Source organism: Ambystoma mexicanum, chromosome 4q (genome assembly GCF_040938575.1).
Source record: "Ambystoma mexicanum isolate Mex_15411 chromosome 4q, UKY_AmexF1_1, whole genome shotgun sequence".
Classification (NCBI taxonomy): Eukaryota; Metazoa; Chordata; class Amphibia; order Caudata; family Ambystomatidae; genus Ambystoma; species Ambystoma mexicanum.
In genome coordinates, this window is record NC_090928.1 from 268,846,088 (window position 1) to 268,871,604 (window position 25,517).

Below are 25,517 nucleotides of genomic sequence, written 5' to 3' on the forward strand. Positions count from 1 at the left end.
AAAGTTTTTGCAAAGTGAGAATGTATTTAGATTCTGAGTGAAGGTCACCAGCTTTGAATTTATGGTTGCGAGCTAAGGAAGCCCACGCATGGGACACACAGTCTAAGGTTCAATTGTTTTTTGACCTTGAGAGAAAGGGACCATTCCGTAAGGAATGCAATGAGAGGAGGTTTGTAATAATGAACATTTGATAAGGTTATGCATTCCAAAAGTGTGTAGGGAACATGTAAATTCAGTTCATGAAGAATATTTGGTGTGAACGCAGTGAGCATTACGGTCTGACTTACACCAAGAATGGAAATGGTGAATATAATGTAAGTTTGATTTTGACGATTGTATACCGGAACGAGCATTAACTTATTATCTGAAGATTCATTTTGGGTTAAATTTGTTTGTTCTGTGTTGCTTGTTGCAATTTAATGCAAGTATTATCTTTGTGTGTAGTTGTCTTTTTTACGTGGTTAAGGGGAGTGCAGCATTGAGGTGCATGTAGACCATCACTAGGTTCACCCAGGTTCAATGCTAATATTTCATTAAAATGTCATGTATGACCATATCGAATTGTGTATCAGTTTTCATGTTGTTTTCTCTTTGTTTGATGTGTGTGCTAATCGTTAGTTTAAACTCTATGGTGAATTAAAAAGTCAATAGATACATTGTAATAATGTTTGGGTATTGAGACACATTTTCTGTTATGTTTTCAAAACAGATACATTCTGCCATTCTGCGATTGTCACAGATTCCAGATGCCAACTGATGGCTTCTTTAATCGGCAGCTGCACATAGTTGTCAACGCCTGGATCACAGTGACTGTTTTTTGGGACGTTCGCCCAGGGCCCATGTGCCCGTACGCTGTACTAGCGATCAGGATTAACATAACATGCTTTATAGTGGTCTAGGCCCAAGTTGATTAAGAAGCCCTGGAATTCACTGTGCGACCCAAGTGGTTCTTTTATCAAAAACGAACACCTTGTGTACGCAAAAAGAAGAACGTGTGCCTCACTATAAACATTTTGGATCACGAGCAAAGAAACAAATTTGCAATTTGATTGAATATGGAAATAGTCGGATGTTCTCGGAGCATTTATTGTGAAATAAAAGTACTTTACAAATTGTACAGTGTTATTGTTTTATTTTAAAGTACGGTTTAATATTCAGAATTGTGACGTGCTGTGTTGTTAGTCGATGTGTGTTGATTTTCAGGTTCTGCGTCACGCGACGTAGGTGATTATGGGCGCGTTGGCTACTCTGAAGAAGAACGTCACCGAGAAAGGTGTAGAATATCACTAGGGTTGGTGATGTGAGGGTCAGAGCCGGAGCATAAGATTTAGTGACGTCAGGGCAGTTTACCTTAGGCAGATGCAGCAATGGATAAGAATAGCACAAGATGTACGCGCCCTGCTGCCAGATTTCTTATGTTTTTAAAAGAGGAAAAGTGAGGAAAGGTGAATTGGAAATGTTTGCGATAGATCAACGTATGTATAAAAATACATGGCCGAACCCTCGGGACAATAATATTTTCTGAGCATTGCACTTGTGAAACTTATGAAATAATGTCTGGGGAGGTGAGGGGCGATTACGATGGGTGGGATATTTCTGATGTGATTTCGAATGAGTTTACAAAGTTTGGTGGGATTTTGTACAGAGCTTTTATTTGACAGTTTTGAAAAACTAAAACGTGGGTGGATTTCCAGCAAACTTGCGTAAGGCGCATTGGCAAGGATCTAAAAACATGGTTTTGCAAATGTGGCAGTGTTTTCTTATTTGACAAGTGTCATAAAGTAGTTAAAAAAATTGCGGTATAGCTTTAGTGACTGGGGGGTAGCCTGTGGACATGGGCAGTGGCCAGATTCTCTGAGTCATGGAATAAGGTCATAATCCGGACAATGTGGCTACTGGCCATGACCAGAAGGGACAAAACATCGGATTAAAGTGGCCATGTCCACCTGGGACTAACTTTATGGTAAAGTTATTCGAAATTAGGATAGATTTGAAAGGGAAGAAAAATGTGCTTGTGGTAATCTGGTCATAGGGTGTACTTTTTGCCTTCTGCAGGCTGCCATGGAAAGTGAAGAGGGGCACTGTATGGAACCCCCGCCTTCCATTTCTATGGTGGCCGTCTTGGAAAAGGATTTTTCTTCCTAAACCGGGACGCCACAGGCGTCCCTGTGTAGGACGAAAAATCCTCTTTTTTAGTACCTCGGGTTCCCGCTTTGGGAACCTAGACTGCTAATGGCCTTCATCCCCCATTTCAGGGGCTGGAATGGGTGGATAATGGTCCAGAGACCTCGTTATCCACCCTTGCTTCGCTTGGGCTGATAACTTGGGATGCTGGGCCGGTATCCAACATTCCAGTCCCGTGAACCGGGGATGAACGCCCCAATATTTCCATTAGTATAACACAAAATGGAAATGGAAATGTTGGAAAATCTTATTGAGTCTATGTACTTTACTGAGAAATATAAAGTAAATGGAGTCTATGCGATTTTTTTTTAGTTCTATTTTTTAATTGTGAAAGGTGGTTCCTAAAGGAACATGTATTTTGTTTTTGGATGGATTTGCTTTGGCAGGAGAGCTTAGAATGAAAGGTGAGGAGGGAAATGAGGGAAGAGGCACCAAACACTAATATGGAGGGGCAGGTGGACAGGGGAAAATGTTGCGTGTGTGTTATTTCTAAGGTAGAGGGCAGTGTTTCTCATTCTCCTTGATTACAGCAGTGGTGGTGTCTCTTGGGGAGGAGGGATGGCATTAGCTGATGCCATTTTAACATAAATAGCAGTATTGCTAAAAGTATGTACTGTGTACTAGATTGTTAATGGGTGAGTAGGAATAGGTGTTGGAGCTGTGCAAGGGAAATTTTGAAGTTGAAAGTTCCTAGATCAGTAGAAAATGCATTTCCAAACTGCCCACGAAGCACAGACCTTATTGTGAAGTTTGTATGGGTTCTCAGACACTCATCCTGGTGCGCGTCAGCATATGGTCATGTGGCACTCTCTGGAAGGTCTGAAATTAAGTCAGATGTTCGTAGACATTATGGTTAAGTTACACTAATAAAAACCTATGAAATTCAATGAAAAATCTTTGTTACGGGGACGTTATGGTTAAGTTGCGCTACTAAAAACCTTTGAAATTCAGTAAAAAAACGTTATTAAAGGGACGTTATGGTTAAATTGCGCTACAGAAAACCTATGATATTCAGTAAAAAAACGTTGTTAAAGGGACGTTATGGTTCCAAGTAAAACCAAAAAAAACAAGAAATTCACCAGTTATGGTAAGCTTAGCAACCATAACTCGCGCCACCCCCTGTATTGCTAAGACTAACACCCAAGACATCAAAGATGAGATCATAAATATCATCAATGACATGACCGATGACATCACATGTTTGGCTCCCTGTTTTTTCCTTTAGTGATATATCTTAGCCAGTAATACTTAGGAACAAAGAAATCAAAAAGTACTATATTTGTAGACCTATATTTCAAATGTGTTCTTACAATAATTCACTTAGGGTCCACTCAGAGCATATGAAACATATACACAGGAATAATACACACAAATCTCTAATAAGAAAGCATTTATCATTTCACTATTCAACATGGTAAGATTATGAATATTGCACCTCCATCATGTATGCTGCACACAACGCTTATATTTATACATGAGTAGCTTAGTATACTGTAAAGAACTTCATAATAGAATGCTATTTATATCAATGCATTGCCTAATGCACTACATAGCTCAAGATGTCTATTCCAATGATCCTTGACACTTTTTCTGTGAACTTTATATTAAGAATCCCTTGTACATAGTTTTCATGAAAAGTAAATGCACATGTGATGTCATCAGTCATGTCATCAATGATATTTATGATGTCATCTTTGTGTCCTGGGTGTTAGTCTTAGCAATACACGGGCGTGGTGCGAGTTATGGTTGCTTAGCTTACCATAACTGGCGAATTTCAGGTTTTTTTTGGTTTTACTTGGAACCATAAATTCCCTTTAACAAAGTTTTTTTTAAAGAATATCATATGTTTTTAGTAGCGCAACTTAACCATAACGTCCCTTTAAGAAAGTTTTTTTACTGAATTTCATAGGTTTTTAGTAGTGCAACTTAACCATAACGTCCCCTTAACAAAGTTTTTTCATTGAATATATATATATATATATATACACATACACACACACACACACACACACACACACACACACACACACACACACCCTGGTAGATGCAAGGATCACATTGATGCTGTTGCTTAGTGCCTATGGCTGTGACGATTATGATATCACCACTGTGATGCCACTGGTTCCCTGGAAGGAGCTTGTGGCAAAGAAAAGCAATGCCGACAGTACCTTGACTAGTGATGTTATGGCATGGGCTCGCATTGTGGGTGTGGTAGGGGCTCCCCCCCACTGATTTACTATCTCCAGTGTGATATGGGTGGGAAGCGGTACTTCTGGGTGACCTCTTAATCAGCCAGCTGAAATAATGTGACCCTCCTGCTGTATATCCTTTCCCTCCTCAGCCTGTACCTCCTCATCAGTTGGGACAGCAGCATGGGGCCTACTGGTTTGACCATGTTGTGGATGTGCAGCTGTCTCTTTTGTGCTGGTATTTTGTGCTGCGTTGTTTTTGGTTGTGATTGGGTTGCACTATGTGCTTCTTTGGTTGGACAGATCAGGTACACTCTTTTTTAGGCCACTTGCTCCACATTGTGAAAGGACCACATGCTGAAGGGCATTTTGGAGCAAATATGCCGGTCAGGTTTTGTGAATTAGGATATTGGTGCATTTTTGCTCCCTTTCTGTGGTCAATCCCACATTGCACACATAATTTGGTGTATTTGCATGCTTCTCAACCACTTTTCACATCTTTGCACACATTTTGCGCTCCTTTTATAAACTTGTGCATCTCTGTGAGGCACACTTGTGTGAATGAGGCGCATCTATGTCTGATGCACCTCAGAGTTCCATACTCTTTTATTTTTGAGAATCTGGCCCAATGTGCATAATAGGCTCATTGCATGTTCCTTTTGCAGAAATGACTGTTTCCTTTCCCGTTCCTCTGTAGCAGAGTGCTCGGCTGATTTGTGAAACTCACCATTCGTTTGTGTCTGCCAGACAGCATCGGCCATGCCCCAGAGAGCAGGGAACACGAAGAAGACAGGAAACTGGGCGCTACTCGGCCTCCACAGTAGCAGTGCTATGATGCAGGCGACGTTCGTAACCATAGCTGTGTGCAAATGAAAAAAGGGACATGTTAGATCATTCAAGGTGAAGCCTTGCCTCAGGGCCTTTGTCTCCAGCGCTTAAGAAATAAATAAAATAAATGAATAAAGCCATACATGGTCAAATTCTTTTGAAAATGATCAGAATCGAGTACTGTGTAGGAGAGGGTGTAGCTTGGATAAATACGTCAAACCAGCCGGGCAGACTCGTACTAGTCATTACATAGCATAGTGTTGCCTAAATTTGACCACACCTATACAGGAAAGCCTATTAGCAAGAAAGTGTTCCGATAGTTTGCCCCTTCCCCCGACCAACAGAGGAATGGGCACCTTAGATGCTTGAAATGGATTTCCTATACCATGTGTAAAAGTCTATTCAATAGCAAGAGTGGTTCCAAGACAAAGTTGGTGCTCATTACCAGTTTGCCTGTACATTGGAGGAAAATCCACGGATGGGCCACCGACAATGATTACCATTATTGGCACTCAGTTCCGTGGATTTACCACTGGATTTTGAGAGGTGGCACAGTGGTGTTAGTCCCCATTCTTCTAGTCCATAGGATTCCCTCAGGACTTTTGGTGGATTTACAGCGAGCGGTAATTCCACGCAGTAAATCTGATCATTTTTGTCTGTAAAGTTAATGATTTACTGCCACATTTTTTCTGGTGGTATCCCCTCCACCTTATCTCCAAAGCAGGTAGTACGCTGGTGCGGTAATGTGGTAAAATAAACTGACGGTAACGGAATTACTGCCACTCTACTGCCATTTTTTACCACACCACTGTACTCGTAATGATGCCCAAAACTCCTCCATTTGGTAATGTGGTTGTATCAAAAATTAGATTGGCCCTATGAATATGAAAAGCGCTCAGACTAAAAGCTTTATATAGTGCAGCATGTATGCCGGCTAGACCCAGCAGATGTTGACGAGGACGGGTTACATGTGAAAACATTTTAAATACTGTGATATCGTAGGCAACACCATTTTTAGCAGTAGTGATGAGGGTGCTCTTTGCCATTTACTCCCATATAATGTAGGGTTTAAGAATGCAGAGGGTCAGAGAGGCAGGGCAAAATGGCAGCATGCGGCAGAAAGTAGAACATTGCATGATGTCTGTATCTATTTTATTTATTTATTTATTTAATACTTGTAAAGCTAATAATTTGACCTATGATATCTTGACGCTGAGAGGCATCAAAAGAAGGCGAGACTAAAATAAATCTATTGAACTGTTTGTATGTTCAGGATTAAGTGAAAATAGACAACTTTCATACTAGCCGTTTATTGAAAACCGACTACCTGAGATTATTGACTGTGGAATTCGAGACCAGGTGGGGGCGGGAGTCGGAAGGGAAGAGGTGGAAGTCCCACCTTGGTCTTACACTCCAGAACAATTCTCCAAAAATACGCACAGTTGCACAACTGAACCATCCAGATTGACCACATTGTGGCACTGTGATGTGAAGTGTTATAAGAAAAATATGAGTATGCAAATAGATAAATAAATACATACAAAATGGATGGGGTGTTTCAGACATTAAGGAATATCAGTTAGATGGGCCCAGAGTCGCTTTGAGGAGTTTAGCAGGATTTGTGTTTCTTTTGACCCAGGAGGCGAGTGGCAGTTCTGCAGGGGAGGGAACGTTGTACACTAGAAGACAGGTACATTAAACCCCAACGACACTGTGCAAAGGAACCAGGTTTTGAAAAAATGTCAGACTTTACAGAGCATTTGCCAATGTGGGCAGAATCTGTGCAGACATTGCTGCCTATACCCATATTGCCATGGTAAATGAATTATCTTAACACAGAAACCTGGAGAGTCGGACTAGTGCAGAGGTCTGCAACCTTTGGATCACCTGCTGTTTTGCACTATGCTCCCAACGCCGCTAGCCACCACAGTCAATGATGAGAGATCATGGGTGTTGTAGTCCAAAACATCTGTACATCCACAGATCCCAGTCCGCTTAACCAATTTATGACTAACATTATCGGTTGTGTGGGAGATCACTGACATGTGAATTTCATATATGCTGAAACCAATGATAGTTCTAGGGAGGCTTGTTTGAGGTGAGAGCTGAGAATCACGAGAGGTATCTGCAAAACTGGAGACCATTCCCAGAAGGAGACTGTTGGGGGTTTGTCCTGACCCCCAGCTATATCTGTAAGCCCCCAGCCCACACAGACTCACACACACGCGTCTGTGCTGCTCGGGCTTCCCGGTCGCACTGCCGCAGCCGGGAACGCCCCGTTTATTTATACTGCACGAGGCGGCGTGCAACATCACGCCGCCGCGTACGCGTCCCTTCAAGGGGCAGCGCCACACTCCTCCTTTTTTTCGGGAGGACAACAAAATACTTTAATAACACACCGCAAATCAAAGAACTATAGTAACACAACACTCGGAAAACAGTTTCCCCACACACCCCTTTATTAGCATCCACCCGGGTCCCCTTACTCAACAATCCCCGGACTCAGGTCGATCCGACAAGTGTCCCAGCACGTAATCGCTGAGGTAAGCGGGTTTCCCTCGCCCAGCCCTCTGGGAGTACCTCCTGCTCACCTCCGGCACGGGCAGTCCATCCACAGGCACTCCTCGGGCAGGGGACTCAGGCGTGCCGGAGTGGCCTCCTCTGTCATCAGGCACCTTCATTAAGTCCGGCTCCAGGGGGGGTCGGTTCTCGGGTCCCCTAGCTTCTTGAAGAAGCTCACATTCTGGGTCACGGCAGACCTTCCATCTGATGCAGTCAACATGGACCCCTTGACGTCCACGACGTCCAGCGGCTCTGGCTCGTATGGAAGAGAGAGCTTTCCACGGGGGTGTCTGTTGCGGATGAGGACCTCATCGCCTGGCTCCAGCCGCTGCGGGCGGAGTCCCCGTCTCATGTTTTCCTGCTTAATCCTCAATCGCCGGTCCACCTCTACCTGTTGGTTATCAATTACCCCCGGCTCCTTTTCCCCCACCTCGGGCAGCAAACCCCGCGGGCAATGCTTGAATAGAGCCTCGGCCGGGGCCACCCTCGTGGAGGCATGCAGGGTGGTACGGTACACCCGCAGAAACTGATAGAGAGCTCTCTGGAGGGACTGTCCCTGGACTTGGGCAATTCTGAAGGTCTTGTTCAGTGTCCTCATCAGCCTCTCGGCTTCCCCATTTGCCCTGGGCCACAAAGGGGTGATCTTCCGGTGCTGTACCCCGCAGCTCTCCATCAATTCCGAGAACCGTTCGCTCTGGAATGGCGCCCCATTGTCAGAGCACAACGTGTGGGGGAACCCATGGGCCGCAAGCACCTTCTCCACGGCCACCACCACGTGTTCGAAAGCCACCGACTCCACAAACTCCACCTCCGGGTACCTTGAGTATTCATCGACGATCACTAGGAAGTGGGTGCCCATTGTTGTTGATCCAAAGCCCTCATGGACCACCTCCCAGGGTCGCGTCCCTCGAGGCATCGCCTCTATGGCCGGTTCTCGCTGCAGAGGAGATGCCGCCTGACACCAGACGCAGGCCGCCACAAAGTCGTCCACCTTCCGCTCTAGCTCGGGGAACCAGACCTTCAGCCGTAGCCTGGCCTTGGTCTTTACAGTGCCCTGGTGTCCATGGTGGGCAAGGGTGATTACGTCCTTCACTTTGGACTGGGGAACAACAGCGGTCACCTCTGAGCAGCAGGCCGGACGCAGAGAATGACAGTTCTTCCCTGTCCTTCCACAGCTGCTCCAGTCCCGTCTTGGCCTCTTGAGTACACCCCACCAGGGATTCCAGCACTGACTTCCAGGAGTCCTGCTGCATGAAGTGTCTCAGGATCTGGAAACACTCGTCCCCTGCAGCTGCTGCTTCGAGTTCCCCCAGGGGCATTGCATTGGGCTTGGCCGCCTCCACCACCATTCGGACATGATCATCCGCTTCTTCGGCACATGTGTCATATTCTACTCCCCCATGTGCACCCGGGTGCCGGGAGAGATAGTTGGCCGCGTTGTACGCCCCCGGCCGATACACCAAGGTGACTCCGTACTCCAGGAGTGCGAGCATCCACCGCTCGATCCTCGCTGGTGGCTTGGATGACGACCCTGCCAGAATGGGAAGCAGAGGCTTATGGTCCATTACGACCGTCACCGGGCATCCCAGGATATAAAGCCTGAAGTGTCTGCAGCCCCAGAGCACCGCCAGCGCCTTGCGCTCAATCTGCGAATACCTCTGCTCCGTCTCAGACAGTGCCTTGCTGTCATAGGCTACCGGGCGGACACCCCCTTCACGATCTATCTGAGTTAGCATTAGCATAGCCCAGGCCAAACGGCTGGCGTCCACGATGACCGCCGATGGAAGAGCAGGGTCAAAAAATGCCATAGTGTCCTCCGTCGCCAGCGCACCCTTGATGTCCTCGAACGCCGCCTGCTCAAGCGGGCCCCAGTGTCAGGTGGATTCTTTCTTCGTCAGGGGCCTGAGGGGTTCAGATCTTGAGGCAAGATTTTGAATTAACCGTCCACAGTAAGTGACCATGCCGAGGAAGCTCCTCACATCGGACACCGACTCGGGTGGCTGTGCTTTCTTGATATCCTGGACCTACTTGGGATCCGGTGACACACCCCATTCCAAAACTGAAGATTTTGATGGAGGGGTGAAGGAACTCACATTTTTCCCTGTGAAGGGTGAGGCCCAGTGACTGCAGTCTCTCTCGAGTCTTTGCCAGCCTCCGCAGGTGGTCCACCTCAGTCCTAGCAAACACCAATATATCATCACTGATGTTCAAAACGCCTTCTAGGTCTGCGAGGGCGCCTCAGAGGATATTCTGAAAGACCTCCGCTGCCGACGACACTCCAAAGCTGAGTCTTTTGTAGCGGTAGAGTCCCCGGTGGGTGGTGAACGTGGTGATGTACCTTGATTCAGGGTGTAGGACCACCTGATGATAGCCCACCCGGAGGTCCAGCTTGGAAAAGAAACAAGCACCCTGCACCTTCGCAATGATGTCATCAATTGTTGGGGTAAGGTGCCTCTCCCTTTTGATGGCTTTGTTCGGCAGCCTCATGTCAACGCAAATGCGGACAGAGTCGGGGACACCGATGTCGAGGTTCACAAGATTGTCCAGCTCCTTGTCCACCTGCTCCCGAAGGTGAAAGGGCACCGTGCGATGTTTTAGGGCGATGGGCTGCACGGACTCATCTATATGTAACCTCATGGGGTCACCATTGAAGAGGGAGGCATACTTGTCAAGCAGGTCGTTAATGTCCTCCAGGTACACCGAGTAAGCAATAAAGACATTCAGTGAATTGCGTTCAATTTCACAGATACAGAATGTTCAATTCTGGTAAATGATACTCTCAAATACGAAAAGGTAGAAACATTTAATTCAAAAGAACAGAAATAAATATAATTCAATGATTACAGTTGACTGTAGGTCAATTGGCATAAAATGCAAAGGAAAACAAGGAAAGATATCCACAAATTAAACTGTGCTTGGCTGACACGTTTCGAGGTAATTCCCTCTTCTTCTTGAGCCTAGTAGCACTGTGACACAGTTGAGGTAGTTTTTGTTTTTTTTAAAAATATTTTTTATTATATTTTCAAAACCAAACAAAACACACATTACAACTGTTTCAATACGCAAAGAAAACATCATTTGACCATCACATTTCCATTAGAACTCCCCAACCCCCCCCCTTGAACTAGAGCCAGTTCTCACATGTCGTCTACTGGAGCATTATCGGGTAGCACAACACTTAAGCGGTCATCATCCGAGTCCTCTGTTCCGTTGTTACCCTGGTGAGGATTTGCCATAGAGGCCACCAATTGCCGCTAGGCCAGCAGGGGCCCTACTTCCTCTTCGCCCCCCCTAGTGACCGCTTCAAACCAGACCACAGATTCAGCTTCCGCCTATTTTAAGAGGTCCGCCCACCATAGCTCCACCCTAGGTCTGTGGGCCGCCTTCCAGCCCATGGCAATCCTGCACTTGGCCAAAACATAAGCCAAGTCCTTCATCTTGCTTATGTGTTTTGAATGTCGGGTTCTAGGAAAAAGCCCAAGCATGCATGACTAGGTCGATTCCACGTCCAACATCACTCCCCCACCAGCCAGTTTTGTTTTAACCTCATCCCAAAACCTGTGCACTTCCGGGCAAGCCCAAAACATGTGTAGCAGCCCCGCATTCACCTCCCCACACCTGGGGCATTGCTGCATAGCCGGTCCCCCAAACTTTGCAATTTTCCCGGGAGTCAGATAAGCCCTATGGGTAACGTACAATTGAAGTTGTTGGAATCTCGCGTTCCAGGACACCTTTTGATGGTATCTCTGGGCCCACTCCTATTGCCCGTCTGTTATGGGTCCTCCCACCTCCTCTTCCCAATCTTGTCTTAATTAGAGCAATTCCTTCCCAGCCCTTACTCGCAGGAGCTCGTATATCCTCGATATTTCGTGCCCGCCCTCCGATACATCATACATAGTTTCCAGGGAGGCATCAGGATCCTCCGCAAGCACTGTCTCAGGCCATCTTTCTCTAGTCTTTTTCACAAGCCTAGCGTAAGTTATATATTGGCCACCATGCACCCCCGTCTCTTCCTGCAACCTCTGAAAGTCCAATGCCTCCCCTTCCTGCCATATGTCTCCAAGGGTGGCCAGGCCTACCTGTTCCCAGTATCTATGGACCGATTCAAGTAGTTGAGAGTCGCTCCCGCACAGCGCCACCAGTGGGGCCTGCTGGGAGTACGGCTCCGAATCCCCCATCATCCTCCATGTCCTTTGCCAGATCTCCCAGCCCAGCCTCAGCAGCCGCCCCCTGCCCACCAGTTTGTCCCTACGCAACCACACCACTTCCTTCAAAAAGAATGGGGCTGAGTCCCCACGCAGAAGCCTAGCCTCTGCCGAGTCTTCGGCCGAAAGCCACCTGGCCACATGCAGCAGCTGCCCCGCCAGGTAATAGAGTTCAAAATTTGGCAGGCCTATACCCCCCTTGTCACACGGGTTCTGGAGCTTCCACAGAGCCACCCTGTTCCTGGAGTTACCCCATACGAAACCCCTACACACGCTATGAAGTTTCACAAATAGGCTCCTGGGTATCAAAAACGGGACATTCACGAAAAAGTGCAAGAGTCTAGGCAGGACCACCATCTTGAGCAAGGCCGCTCTCCCCATCATAGTCAGGGGAAATCTAGCCCAAAACACCATGCTGTTCTTGATCCCCTCTATCGCTTTTTCCGTGTTATGTTTGTGTTCCGCCTCAATCCTGTGGTAAATATTTACTCCCAAATACCTAAATGTCTCAATCTGCCACGGTATTGGCAGGATAGGCAGCCTCTGTAACGGGACATTCCTATATCTGCCCAAAGGAAACAGACTAGACTTTCTAGGGTTCACCGATATGCCCGAAAGGGTGGCGTACCGTTCCATTACCTCCAACACATACTGCAGATTTTCTTCCGGATAACGCAAATAAAGAAGCATGTCATCCGCGTATAGTGATATCAGGTGCCTACCACTTACAGTACTTATGCCCACCTCCCCATATTGTTGTCACAGGCATATTGCCACCGGCTCTAATGCTAGCATATATAGCATGGGTGACCAGGGGCATCCCTGTCTGGTCCCCCTGCTAAGTTGCCAGGTGTCTGAGACTGTGGACCCCGTTTAGACTCTCGCCATCTGGGTGCTGAAGAACAACTGGACCCACCTGAGGTATCCAGGTCCCATTCCGTATCCCCTCAGGACCGCTTTCAGCCAGGGCCATCTTACCGAGTCGAAGGTTTTGACCGCGTCTAACGACACTATGGCCAACTCGCCCGTATCCTCCTCAGTTTGGTCAATGATATGGTGTAGCCTCCTATGGTTATCGGTGATGTTCCTGCCTGGAACATATCCCGTCTGATCTGGGTGTATCAACTTCCCAATCACCTTCTTCAGCCTATTAGCCAGCACTGCTGTAAGTATTTTGCTATCCGGGTTGAGCATGGACAACGGTCTGTAAGACCCACACTCCACAGCCGGCTTACCTGGTTTCAAGAGTGGGATGATCACAGCCTCGCGGAGGGACAATGGGAGTTCCCCCTGCTCATAGGCCTCGTTGAAAGTGGCAAGCAGTGGCTGGAGTAGCTCCTGCTTATATGTTTTATAAAACTCACTACGCAACCCATCCGAACCAGGTACCTTGGATGTGGGCAGATTCTGAATCACCACTTCCAGCTCATCCGAGGTGACAGGTGCATCTAACTCCGCACGTTCTAAGTCATCCAGGGTGGGCAACTCTATGTCCTCCAATGTGTCCAGTATGTCTTGACACATATCCTCTCCCGTGTCCTCGTACAAGTGTCTGTAAAACTTGAGGAACTCCTTGTTTATCCCCTCTTGGGTGTTGCATATGCACCCTCCCTCATCTCTAATCTCACTGATCACTGAGCGGGGGGTCTCACTCTTATATAGCCAGGCCAGCAATCTGCCCGGCTTGTCGCCCCTGCGTGTATCCTCTCCGTGTATTTCCTATAATTGAGTCTGCACAGCCTATCCCAAAGTGCACTGCAGGACAACCGTAGCTCTTTTATCTTGGTTCTGTTATCATGGGCAGTGTTCTTGCAACGTGTGAGATCTTCCAGCTCCCTTTCCGCTTCTTGGAGTTCCTTTTCCAAAGCCCTTTAGCTTTGGAAATGGCTACCCCACGCACCACCACCTTGAACGCTTCCCACAGTGTGCCCACAGAACGTACGCTCCCCGTATTTATATCAAAATATTCTTCGATGGCATCCCTCAGACCCTCCCGGAACCCCTCGTCCTGCAGAGCCTCGGTCCTGAGCCTCCATGTTGTGATCCGCGGTCTTGGGGGCTGGTGTCTCTACTCTACTACCAAGGGCGAGTGGTCAGATAATCCTCGGGCCTTGTATTCGCTCCCATTATGTCTCCCACTATCTCGGCCGTTACAAACATATAATGTAGCCTTGTGTGCAAATCATGTGGCGCTGCGTAGTGTGAATATTTGCTATCCATAGGATGCAACCTTCTCCACACATCCTCTAGGCCTAGGTCTTTCAGTAAGGTTCCCAGCGCTTTAGCCGCTGGCGCCGTTTTCCCTGCCCTGTCCATTGACCTGTCCATCCTGTGATTCAGGGTACAATTAAAGCCCCCCCCCCACACCACCGTACCCCCTGCCAGGGGGCCAAGTTTACTGTAAAGGGTCCTAAAATAAGCCTCTGTGTCGTTATTGGGGGCGTACAAATTTATGATATGCACTTCCCCGTTTTCCAGGAGACCCGTTACCACCACTATTCTACCCTTCGGGTCTACCGTAGAGCCAAGCACCCGAAATGGCACATGCGGCGCCACCCAAGTAATAACCCCTCTAGCGTATGCCGAGCGCAGCACCCACAACATTGCCCTTCCATTTCCTCCTAACCACCTCCAGCTTCTCCCTAGTGAGGTGGGTCTCCTGCAGCAGGGCTATGTCTATACGCATCCTCTTTAAGTACAGCATCACTTTATTTCGTTTCAGGTAGCTGTTAAGGCCCCGTACATTCCAGGTCACAACTTTGAGATTACCCAATGCCATCTGTTCGGACTATCCCCATCCTAACCCTTCCCTTAATGCTCCCCTTGCTAGTTCATTTTCCGGCTCTCTCCCTACTATTTACAAACAAAACCCCCCTTCCCCATCCCCCAAATCCACACCACAGCACACAACTCCCCCCCTCCCTACCAACCCCCAACAGTTGCCCAGCTCCATCCCTGGATCTCAGGCCTACCCACGTCTGGACCTGTCTCCTATCCGAGAACAAGGACCCCGCAGGGCGTCACCAATCTAACAGTGACCTAACTAAGTATACTACTATTGGGTTCAGAGGGTGCTTCTCAGGAGCTCCTGTTTAGGAGAAGTGTGTCCAACCGGACCCGCCGGGAGATACTGTGACTTCCTCCCCACAAGGACAATACCATTCTATATTCCTGTCCCAGTGTCATGACTATGGCACCACCGGTGCCTCCGCAACGTGCTACTTATCTCCAGCTGCTTCCATCTGGACATTCCTGAGGTCGACCCTGCATATCCAGCCAATCCATCGCTTCAGTCGGCGTCGCGAAGAAAAGGGATCTGTTCTTGTAAAACACCTTTAACCTGGCAGGGTGTTAAACGAGGTTTCACGGGATCGCTGGTTACCTTTTCTTCCCGGGGTTCGTGGAGTCGAGGCAGCCAGTCTGTCGGAGCGACGGTGCCGATGAAGCAGTAACGCAGGAAATTAACCCAACACCCTCCTGACAATAAATGGCAGGATAGCACTGGACCAACTCCCAACGCCACGGGTGGCACTTCTCTGCATTAACGTGACGTCGGGACAGTGTTTCCACTGGCAGAGAAGGCGAATGAGTCCTTAATCACCAGAAGATGGATGAGCAGTTCTCCGGGACTTCCAGGAAGGCAGTAAGGCACGGGTACCGGCAGGGCACAAGGCGGAGGAAGGGAAAAGGCCAAGCAGCATGGACAGGAAGGACTGAACAGGGAATCCCACGGAACAGGAGACAAGGAAGGGAGAAGGCTAGATAGGCAACCCAGAGAAGACCCCTCCAACCCCAAAACCAGAAAGTAGGTAAAGACAGAACAGGGCTGGGAAGCCAGGAACTGAAGGAACCAGGGGGCTGGAAGGAGAGGAAGGTAGGAGGGCAGGACAAGGCAGGGCAAAACTAGCAAGGGTAACTGGAGAGACTGAAGCACAGGAAACCAGGCTCCAGCAGCGCATACACGGCAACAACCGCGTTGAGACGCGTTGTCTCCGTGTATGCGAAGCCCTTTTAAGGTCCGGGGCCAAAACGAGGCCCGGAATGCAAGTTCGCGTTACTGTGCATGCGCGAACGTCGAACACTGACGATCCGCGCATGCGCAGAACACGCAAGATGGCTGCGCCCACGGACCGCGGAACGGCGTGAGGAAAGACGCCACCGCGGATAGAATCTCCATGAAGGAGGGGACTGCCGAGGACCCGGATCCCCATAGCAGGTAAGTGGCGCACGCGAGCGAGAGCGCGGCTTGACACCATACCCCCTCTCGGACAACCCCGGGGCACCAGGCTTCCAGGGATAGCGGAGATAGTAGTCCCGAACCAGGCGCGGTGCATGCACTAAGGAGCGCGGTTCCCAAGTGCAGTCACAAGCCGGATAACCCTTCCAGCTGACCAGAAACTGCAGCGCACCACGCCTAATCCGCGAATCGCAAATCTCCTGCACCTCAAACTCAGGAACCCCCTGAACCAAGACCGGGGCAGGACGGGAACAGGAACGCCCCAGAACATCAGGTACATAGGGCTTCAAAAGAGATACGTGAAAAACGGGATGGATCCTCCAAGAACGGGGTAGGAACAACCGAAAGGCAACAGAGGAAACCCGCCCAATGATGCGGAAGGGACCAAAAAAGCAGGGAGCCAGTTTCACAGGTAAATTGCGTACCGGCAGATTCCTAGAGGTCAGCCAAACTCTGTCACCAACTTGAAGGTCAGGCTCAGAACTCTGTTTCTTGTCAGCCTGTTCCTTCATACGTGTCTGTGCCACTGCTAAGGTACCGGCCGCCAGACGATGTTGATTGCGTATCTGAGTCACCAAGGCATCTGCGGATGGTACAGTACTGGTAGAAGTAGGACGAGCAGGTAGTAGCTTGGGATGTAGTCCGGCAGAACAGAAAAAGGGGCTGAGTCCGGTAGCGGAATGAACAGCACTGTTGTAAGCCACCTCCGCGGTGTCCAACCACTCTGACCAGTTGTCTTGAGTGGCATTGGCGTAACAACGTAGATACTGCTCAAGAGTTTGGTTGGTACGCTCTGTCTGCCCATTGGTCTGGGGATGATAACTAGAACTCAGAGCACGCTGAATGTCCAAATGCCGACACAGTTGGTCCCAAAATGAAGAGATGAATTGAGACCCACAATCCGACAGAATCTTCTCAGGAAGACCGTGGAGACGATACACCTCGTGAAGGAAACGTCGTGCCATCTGGGAAGCGGTGGGCAGTTTAGGAAAGGGCAGGAAGTGAGCCATTTTGGTGAAGCAGTCCACTACCACCATGATACACGTGTAACCACCAGAAAGCGGCAAGTCGACGATGAAGTCCGTAGCAATGGTATGCCAAGGGTATGGGGGCGTAGGCGTCAGTTTCAGGAGACCAATGGGTTTCTTGCGAGGAATCTTGGTCTGGGCACATACTGGACAGGAATCCACGTAGAGCTTCACCAGGGTGGCCCATCCAGGCCACCAGAATTGCCGTGCGACCAGTTCTTGAGTTGTGCGAACTCCTCGGTGACCACAAACTACGGAATCGTGACAATTTTGCAGAACGATCTTCTGTAGCTCTAAGGTGGGAACGTACAGACGATCCCCGAAGAACAACAAGCCGTCACGTTCTTTGATGTCAGAGCGTTGCAGTATCTGTGACCTGGAGGGATCCGTCCGTGTGGCTTCTAACAACTGTTGAAGCTGGGGAGTCACCATCGACAGGAAATGCTTCGAAGCAATCAGAGGTTCTGGGTCCTTGGCCCCTTCAACGTTGTTTTCCAGGGACCGAGACAGGGCGTCGACCTTCATATTCTGGGAACTTGGGATGTACGTGACCGTGAAATCAAACTGCGAAAAGAAGAAGGCCCAACGAGCATGCCGGGATGTTCTGCATTGCAAAGACCGTAAAAATTGAAGATTACGGTGATCCGTGCGAACTTCCACCGGATACCTCCCACCCAGCAAGTGATGACGCCATTCCTCGAATGCTGCTTTTATAGCCAGTAATTCCTTTTCAATCACAGCGTAGTTTCTTTCACTCACAGACAATTTCCGAGAATAGTAGGCCACCGGGTGTTCTGTTTTCGTAACTGGATCTTGCTGTAGTAAGACCGCACCAATTGCGTAGTCCGAGGCGTCGGTTTCAACTACAAACGGCCTTTCATCATCCGGATGTATCAAAACAGGAGCCGACATGAAGGATTTCTTCAATTCCCGAAATGCCACCTCAGCCTGTGAGTCCCAGAGAAATGGTACTTTGGTGCTGGTCAGGCGGGTTAACATGTTGGCAAGGTGAGAAAAACGTGGTATGAAGCGTCGATAAAAATTAGCGAAGCCCAGGAACCTTTGTAAAGACGTAACCCCGTGTGGCTGTTTCCATTCCTGTATGGCTTGCAGTTTCACGGGGTCCATCCGCACTCCTGTGCTGCTGACTACATAGCCCAGAAATTCCATACTCTCCAGATGGAATTGACACTTCTCAGCCTTGGCATACAGGTGATTGGCAGTTAACCTACGGAGTACTTCCTGGACGTGTGCAACGTGCGCAGTGCGAGTGTCAGAAAAAACCAGGATGTCATCAAGGTATACCCATACTGATATACCAATAAGGTCCGAAAAGATATCATCCATGAACCGCTGGAAGACGGCCGGGGCATTGCAGAGCCCAAACGGCATTACTCTGTACTCGTAGTGACCAAAAAGTGTCTTAAAAGGGCGTCTTCCACTCATCCCCCTTCTTAATCCGCACCAGGTGATAGGCCCCTCTAAGATCCAACTTGGTGAAGACCTGCGCGGATTTCAGGGATTCGATGATGTCCCGGATGAGTGGCAGTGGGTATCTGTCTTTCCTTGTGATCTCGTTTAATTGGCGATAGTCGATACAAGGGCGCAAAGTACCCTCTTTCTTCTTGACAAAGAATAGCGGGAATCCTGCAGGAGACTTGGACGGCACGATGTAGCCCTTGTTGAGGCAATCCTTGATGTAATCCTGTAGGACTCCCTTTTCGAGTTGGGTTAATGAATAGATCTTGCCGTGGGGAATGACAGCATCAGGCAGGATATCGATGGAGCAGTCAAAGTGTCGTTGAGGCGGTAAAGGAATGTCCTCTGGCTTGGAGAACACCTTGAGGTATCCGGCATACTCCTGAGGTACCGACTGAGTGGCACATAGACGGTCAGATACATTGACAGGATTAAGAGACTCCAACATCGCTGGGAAGGAATCGTGAAGACCACAGACCTGAGGACAACGTGCCGAAGTAAATACCAGGGATCGAGCAGTCCAGTTGACCTGAGGATTTTGATAAAGCAGCCAAGGCAAGCCCAGCACCACCGGAAAAGAGGGAGACTTGATGACGTCCAACGAGATTTGTTCAAGATGCCCTTCCACAGAGAGCCACAAGGGATCGGACCGTTGGCACACCGGACCCGAAGACAATGGAGAGCCGTCGATTACTTCTACCACTGTAGGCCGTTCTTTGTAGTGTAGACGGATCCCCTTGGAAATCGTGAACAAGGCATCGATGTAGTTACCTGACGCACCACAATCCAGAAGGGCCCGGGTCTTCGTACACTTCCCTAGCCAAGCCAAACCAACTTCCAAGACCAACAAAGGTACCGGGTTCATGGGATGAAGGTCTGATTCCAGGAGACGGCCCGTCGCTGCCTTCACACCAAACAACGGGCCTGTTAGTTTTCCTGCTTCCTCAAAGGACGTAGCGGGCAGGTGCCTAGAAAATGGCCAGAACCACCGCAATACAAACACAAGTTTTGCTGCCGTCTTCTTTTCTTTTCGGCCTCGGACAACGGACCTCGGATGGCACCCAACTGCATAGGTTCTGGGCCCACATCGGTTGAGGTAGCTGGCCCGGATGATTGTACTGGAAGGACTGGGCGGTACTTGTCGATTCTGCGACGTTCACTCCGTCGTTCCGCTAACCTGTGGTCGATGCGTAAGACTTGTTCCACCAATGCGGGCAATGTTTCCAGCTCCGGAATGTGCAACAATTCGTCCTTGTATTCTTCTCGCAGACCCCGACGGAATAATGTCTTCTGAGTGATTTCGGGCCATTGGGAATCGGTTGCCAGTTGTCGAAACCGACTGATATACTGGATGATATCACCTTATCCCTGTTTGATCTCCATTAGTTGGTTCTGGGCCATGGCTGCCAGGTTAGGAAGTTGAAAGACATCCAAAAAGGCCTTCTCAAAAGCGGTGAAATCACCCAGCAGGGGGCTGTTAGTAGAGACCAGAGGTGCGGCCCAAGCAAGCACGCTACCGGTCAGGTTTCCTAGAATGTACCCGATCTTGGCCTTGTCTTGAGTGAAATGACTGGACCTAAACTGAAAATGGATCCTACAGTGGGTACAGAACTCTGCCACTCGACACGGGTCTCCATCAAACTTCATGGGAGTCGTGTAAGCCATGGTGTTCTCTGGCGGTGGAACTGGTTGTGATAGTCCGCCCATACCCCGGCCCATCGCTTGTCGAAGGGTGTCGTTCTCCTGGCGAAGTGTAATCATCTCGAGGCGCATGGCACGCATTTCTTCGCGTAGTTCCTGCATGTCATCCATGTCGAGGCTGGAGGAAAGGCGTCTCAATCTGTTAAACGAGGTTTCACAGGATCGCTGGTTACCTTTTCTTCCCGGGGTTCGTGGAGTCGAGGCAGCCAGTCTGTCGGAGCGACGATGCTGATGAAGCAGTAACGCAGGAAATTAACCCAACACCCTCCTGACAATAAATGGCAGGATAGCACTGGACCAACTCCCAACACCACGGGTGGCACTTCTCTGCATTAACGTGACATCGGGACAGTGTTTCCACTGGCAGAGAAGGGGAATGAGTCCTTAATCACCAGAAGATGGATGAGCAGTTCTTCGGGACTTCCAGGAAGGCAGTAAGGCACGGGTACCGGCAGGGCACAAGGCGGAGGAAGGGAAAAGGCCAAGCAGCAAGGACAGGAAGGACTGACCATTGTATCCCACGGAACAGGAGACAAGGAAGGGAGAAGGCTAGATAGGCAACCCAGAGAAGAACCCTCCAACCCCAAAACCAGAAAGTAGGTAAAGACAGAACAGGGCTGGGAAGCCAGGAACTGAAGGAACCAGGGGGCTGGAAGGAGAGGAAGGTAGGAGGGCAGGACAAGGCAGGGCAAAACTAGCAAGGGTAACTGGAGAGACTGAAGCACAGGAAACCAGGCTCCAGCAGCGCATACACAGCAACAACCGCGTTGAGACGGTTGTCTCCGTGTATGCGAAGCCCTTTTAAGGTCCGGGGCCAAAACGAGGCCCGGAACGCAAGTTCGCGTTACTGCGCATGCGCGAACGTCGAACACTGATGATCCACGCATGCGCAGAACACGCAAGATGGCTGCGCCCAGGGACCGCGGAACGGCGTGAGGAAAGACGCCACTGCGGATAGAATCTCCATGAGGGAGGGGACTGCCGAGGCCGAGGACCCGGATCCCCATAGCAGGTAAGTGGCGCACGCGAGCGAGCGCGCGGCGTGACACCGGGTAGAGCAACATGTAGCGATGGCCTGCTTCTCTAAGCCTCCTTTTCACCGATCCGAAGTTCATTCGACTACGCTGTACAAGCAGCGTATAGTCTGGGTACGCCGTTATTTTCGCTGGCCCCCTTTCTATCATTCCTCCTTTCTGGGAAAATTCGAGAATCTTCTCGCGGTCACGATAATTCAAGATCTTCGCGATCAGCGCCTGCGGGGGGGCTCCTGGGGCCGGTCTCCTGATCAAGGCCCTATGCGCCCTTTCAACCGCGAACCCCTGGGTCTACTCCCCGCCTGTAATCTCCTGCAAGAGCATGGATTAAACGTATTCAGTGGGGTTCGGTCCTTCCATCCACCCACTATGCGAATGTTATTGCGTCTGGCGTGCCCCTCTGCTTGCTCTGGTCTGTCCTCCAGATTGCCTACTCGTTGCACGAGGGCGTGAAGCTCCTTAGCATGTGCAGCGCACGCCTCCGTGTTCGGGGCCAACTCCTTCTCCAGTACCCCAGTGCACTCCGCGATCGTTCGCACGTCCTGCCTCAGCAGGTTCACCTCTTCCTGGACCGCTCCGATCTTGAGGTTCAGGCCCTCCTGCAGCTCTTTCATGGCTAGGGCCAACTTCGTTTCCCAGGCTACCTTCAAGTCAGCAATTGCTGCCAGCACCTCCTGGATAGTACCCGGTGGGTCCGCCACCGCCACAGGGGTCTCTTTACTTTTGCCCCCCTCCGCGCCCGGGGGCGACTTGGTGTAGGCATCCATCGTGAGCTGCTTGATCCGGGGTCGCACCACTTTGGAGGACATCCTGCTGCGTCAGTTGGGCAAGACCCTGCCGTGCTTCTCTTCACACCACTGTCCGCGTGGTCACAAACCACCCACTGCTGTCCAAACCTGCACCTGTCCGCTGCACGCGCCCAGAGTGGGCTGTGTCCTGCCACGTACTCACGCGCCCTTGGTGTTATGTTACCGGGCTCTGCCGTGCATCGTCCATGCAAAGCGCTCAAGAGCACTCACCCATCCCCTTCTTGCCTTTGCTTCGCAGGCACAAGGCCATCCGGTGTATAGGGCGGTCACCAATGTGGCACTCCCGCACCCATATTCAGGGTGCCCCTGTGTGCTTCAGAGGGGGCCTTAGTAGGTATCAAGGGATCAACAAAAAGTCTTAAATCAGCCCGTTCGGCTGATCCGCGCTGACATTCCAAGGCGCCGGCCCGGCGTGATCAGGCCAATGCACACTCATATGGTGTGCCGTGTCCGTGTTGGACCCTATGGTGTCACAGCATCCACTTCCCTCCGAGTCTCCAAGGGGGGGCCCAGCGCACCCCACAGCGCCCACGACTGCTCTCCTCTCAGGCAACCCAGCCCGAGGGTATCCAGAGCGCACTGTAGATCAGCCTCAGTCTGTCGGCAGTCTCAATGGGGTTTTTCCCTTCGCAGTGCCGAGGGGCCTGCAGCCGCTCCCACGATTTCATCGCTCACAGGGTCCGCAGCTACTTTGTTGCCGATGCAACAATCACGCGGCCTTTCCCCTCCGGCGCTGCCACAATGTGTCTTCCTGGGCGCCAGCGGCGTTCCAACGACTCCGCCGCGGGCCCAGTCACGGCTGGCAGTTCGCTCGGCAGGATCCTGTGCCCTTACAGCCCGTGGGTTAAATCCACTTCAGGTTCGTGCGTCCTCCATCGTGCGCTCTCCCAGCGCTCTCTCTCCGCTTCCCAGTCCGCCCGCGGGCGATAATTGCGGAGTTCACCACAGGGGCCTTGCCAGTCCTAGACGGACGATTGCAGCGGTGCTCTTGTGATCTCTGCCATCTCCTTTGTTACAGCCACCATTTTGTCCTTGTCCCTGATCCGGGACCCGCGGCAGACAAATAGGGATAGTTTGGGATCCGAGCCTTCTACACCCACCAGACTTTCAACGGGTGTCGCCTCCATGTTCACACGCATGGATGTAATTTTCCAGCGCCAGCTGGTCACAGCACGTGCACCGCTCCCACAGGATTATCTCAGGATCAACGGAGCTCCACACGAACACGACCCTCTACATGGCCGTCCAAGCCACGCCCCACAGTTGAGGTAGTTAGCAGAAAAAAAAGGGGGGGGGGAGAAAAAGTAACTATTGTGGGTATATTTTCCATAATTGTGTATAGCTAACATTACGAAACACATGTTAAGAGACATTGACCAGCAGTAGTGATTGTCTAGCAACAATACAAAGTATTGAGATGGTTATCATATGGCATGCTGTTCATTCAATAAGACGTTCATGGTAAGGACAAGCATCATGTGATTACAAGACACTGTTTCAATATAAGCGGACCCGGTGAGCACCAATTAGAGAGAACATTAGTTAGCTGGGTGGTAATAGTGACATGTTAGTCTTGCATCTTTGGAGCGAATTGTTAGGTCCAGGAATTTTATTTCGGAGTTGCTTTGTTCCATGGTGAACTGGATATCCGGGTTGAGGTATTGAGCCAGATCCAAAAGTTGGTGAGTTCAGGTAGGCTACCGGTCCAGATGAAAATAACATCATCGATGTAACGATGCCAGTGGCTAATGTGAGTTTGCCAATTGTTGGTGTCAGAAAATACAAATTCCCTCTTGAATTTAGCCATGAACAAAATGGCCAAACTAGGCGCAAAGGCCGCACCCATTGTGTTGCCTTTTGTTTGCAGGTAGGTAGTATTGTCGAAGGTAAAGAAGTTTCGACGGAGTGCAATGCTCATGAGTTCCACTATGAAGTTCGCAGGGGTCCTTGTGTTAGGAGGATCCGTAGTTAACCACTCCCTTATGCACTCAATGGCGTCTTCCTGGGGGATACTGGTGTATAAGGATTTTATGTCCATGCTGACCAAAAGTTGTTAGGTTGGATTAAATTCCAGGTCTTCAAATATTGTTATTGTGTGCGTAGTATCCCGAAGGTAGGTTGGGGTATTGATGCTTATTGGTTGCAAAAAAGTGTCTATAAATTTGCATAGTGGTTCAATGATTGACCGCATCCTGAGACTATGGGGCGTCCCGGTGGGTTTAGAGGGTCTTTATGTATTTTGGGCAGAGAGTAGAAACAAGGGGTCCTACCCTTAGGTCTTATAATGAATTCTGCTTCTTTTTTCGATATCCAATCACGCTGTAATGCAAAATTTACAGATTCTGACATTTCTTGGGATATTTCCAGAGTTGGATCTTTTCGAAGTGTTGTGTAACTTTCTGGGTCATTGAGTAGTGTTAGGTCCATATTTTTATATTGGTTCGTAGTCATGATCACTAGGCCTCCGCCTTTGTCTGCTGGTTTGATGATGATATTTTTGTTATTTTGTAGCGATGTTGGTGCCTGTTTCTCAGCAAGAGATAGGTTATGTTTGATTTTGCTGGTATTCTTCCGTAGGCGATCAAAATCGTTCAGGACACATCGTTCGAAGGTGAGAAGTTCATTTGGAATTTGGCCATCGGAGGGGGTAAAAGTCGACGGGTTGTGTAAGCCTGAATCTTCTTCTGTTTCTTCTTCTTCCAAGTTGTGTTCATTGAAGAAGGTTCTCAATCTCACTTTTCTTAGGAAGGTGCGGATCTCCATTTCGGTGTCCTACCAATCCGTTTGGGCTGTTGGCACACATGACAAGCCTTTTGTGAGCAATGAGGTTTCTGCTTTAGAGAGCGCGATCTTAGCCAGATTGAAAATTGGAATTGTTTCAGAATCTTCTGATGCGCTTAATATCTCTGTCGTTGGGGGCGTTGATTTGTTCCTCCTCCTCTGGGCTGGAACCCCCATTGTGGTGAGCCCATTTGGGGGTTGCCAAAGCCTCCTCCTCCTAAAAAAGAAAAAAAATGGTGATGGGCCTGGATAACCAAAGTTCGCCGGTGGTGGACCTTGTTGTCTTGGTTGTTGGCGGGGTTGATCGTCAGACGATGATCCGCTGCTGGACCCTGAAAATGCTACCCCTCTTCTGCGATTCCTTCGGTTGCCTTGTGGTAGGCCCTGATTTAGATCATTGATATCATTATCAGAGATATATGGATAAACGACTTCCAAATTAAACTCTTTGATATCTTTATGGAGTTTCTTAGTTTTATG

General features: G+C 49.5%; 1 protein-coding gene across 1 annotated transcript in view; it reads right to left on the minus strand.

Moving 5' to 3' along the window:
* LOC138467664 (protein unc-93 homolog A-like) overlaps window positions 1–25,517 on the minus strand; it is a 322,638-nt gene that overhangs the window by 31,303 nt on the left and 265,818 nt on the right. Inside the window, exon 7 of the mRNA XM_069607845.1 lies at window positions 5,101–5,232. Within this exon, the coding sequence (XP_069463946.1) occupies window positions 5,101–5,232 (132 nt within the window). The remainder of the gene's footprint in view (window positions 1–5,100; window positions 5,233–25,517) is intronic.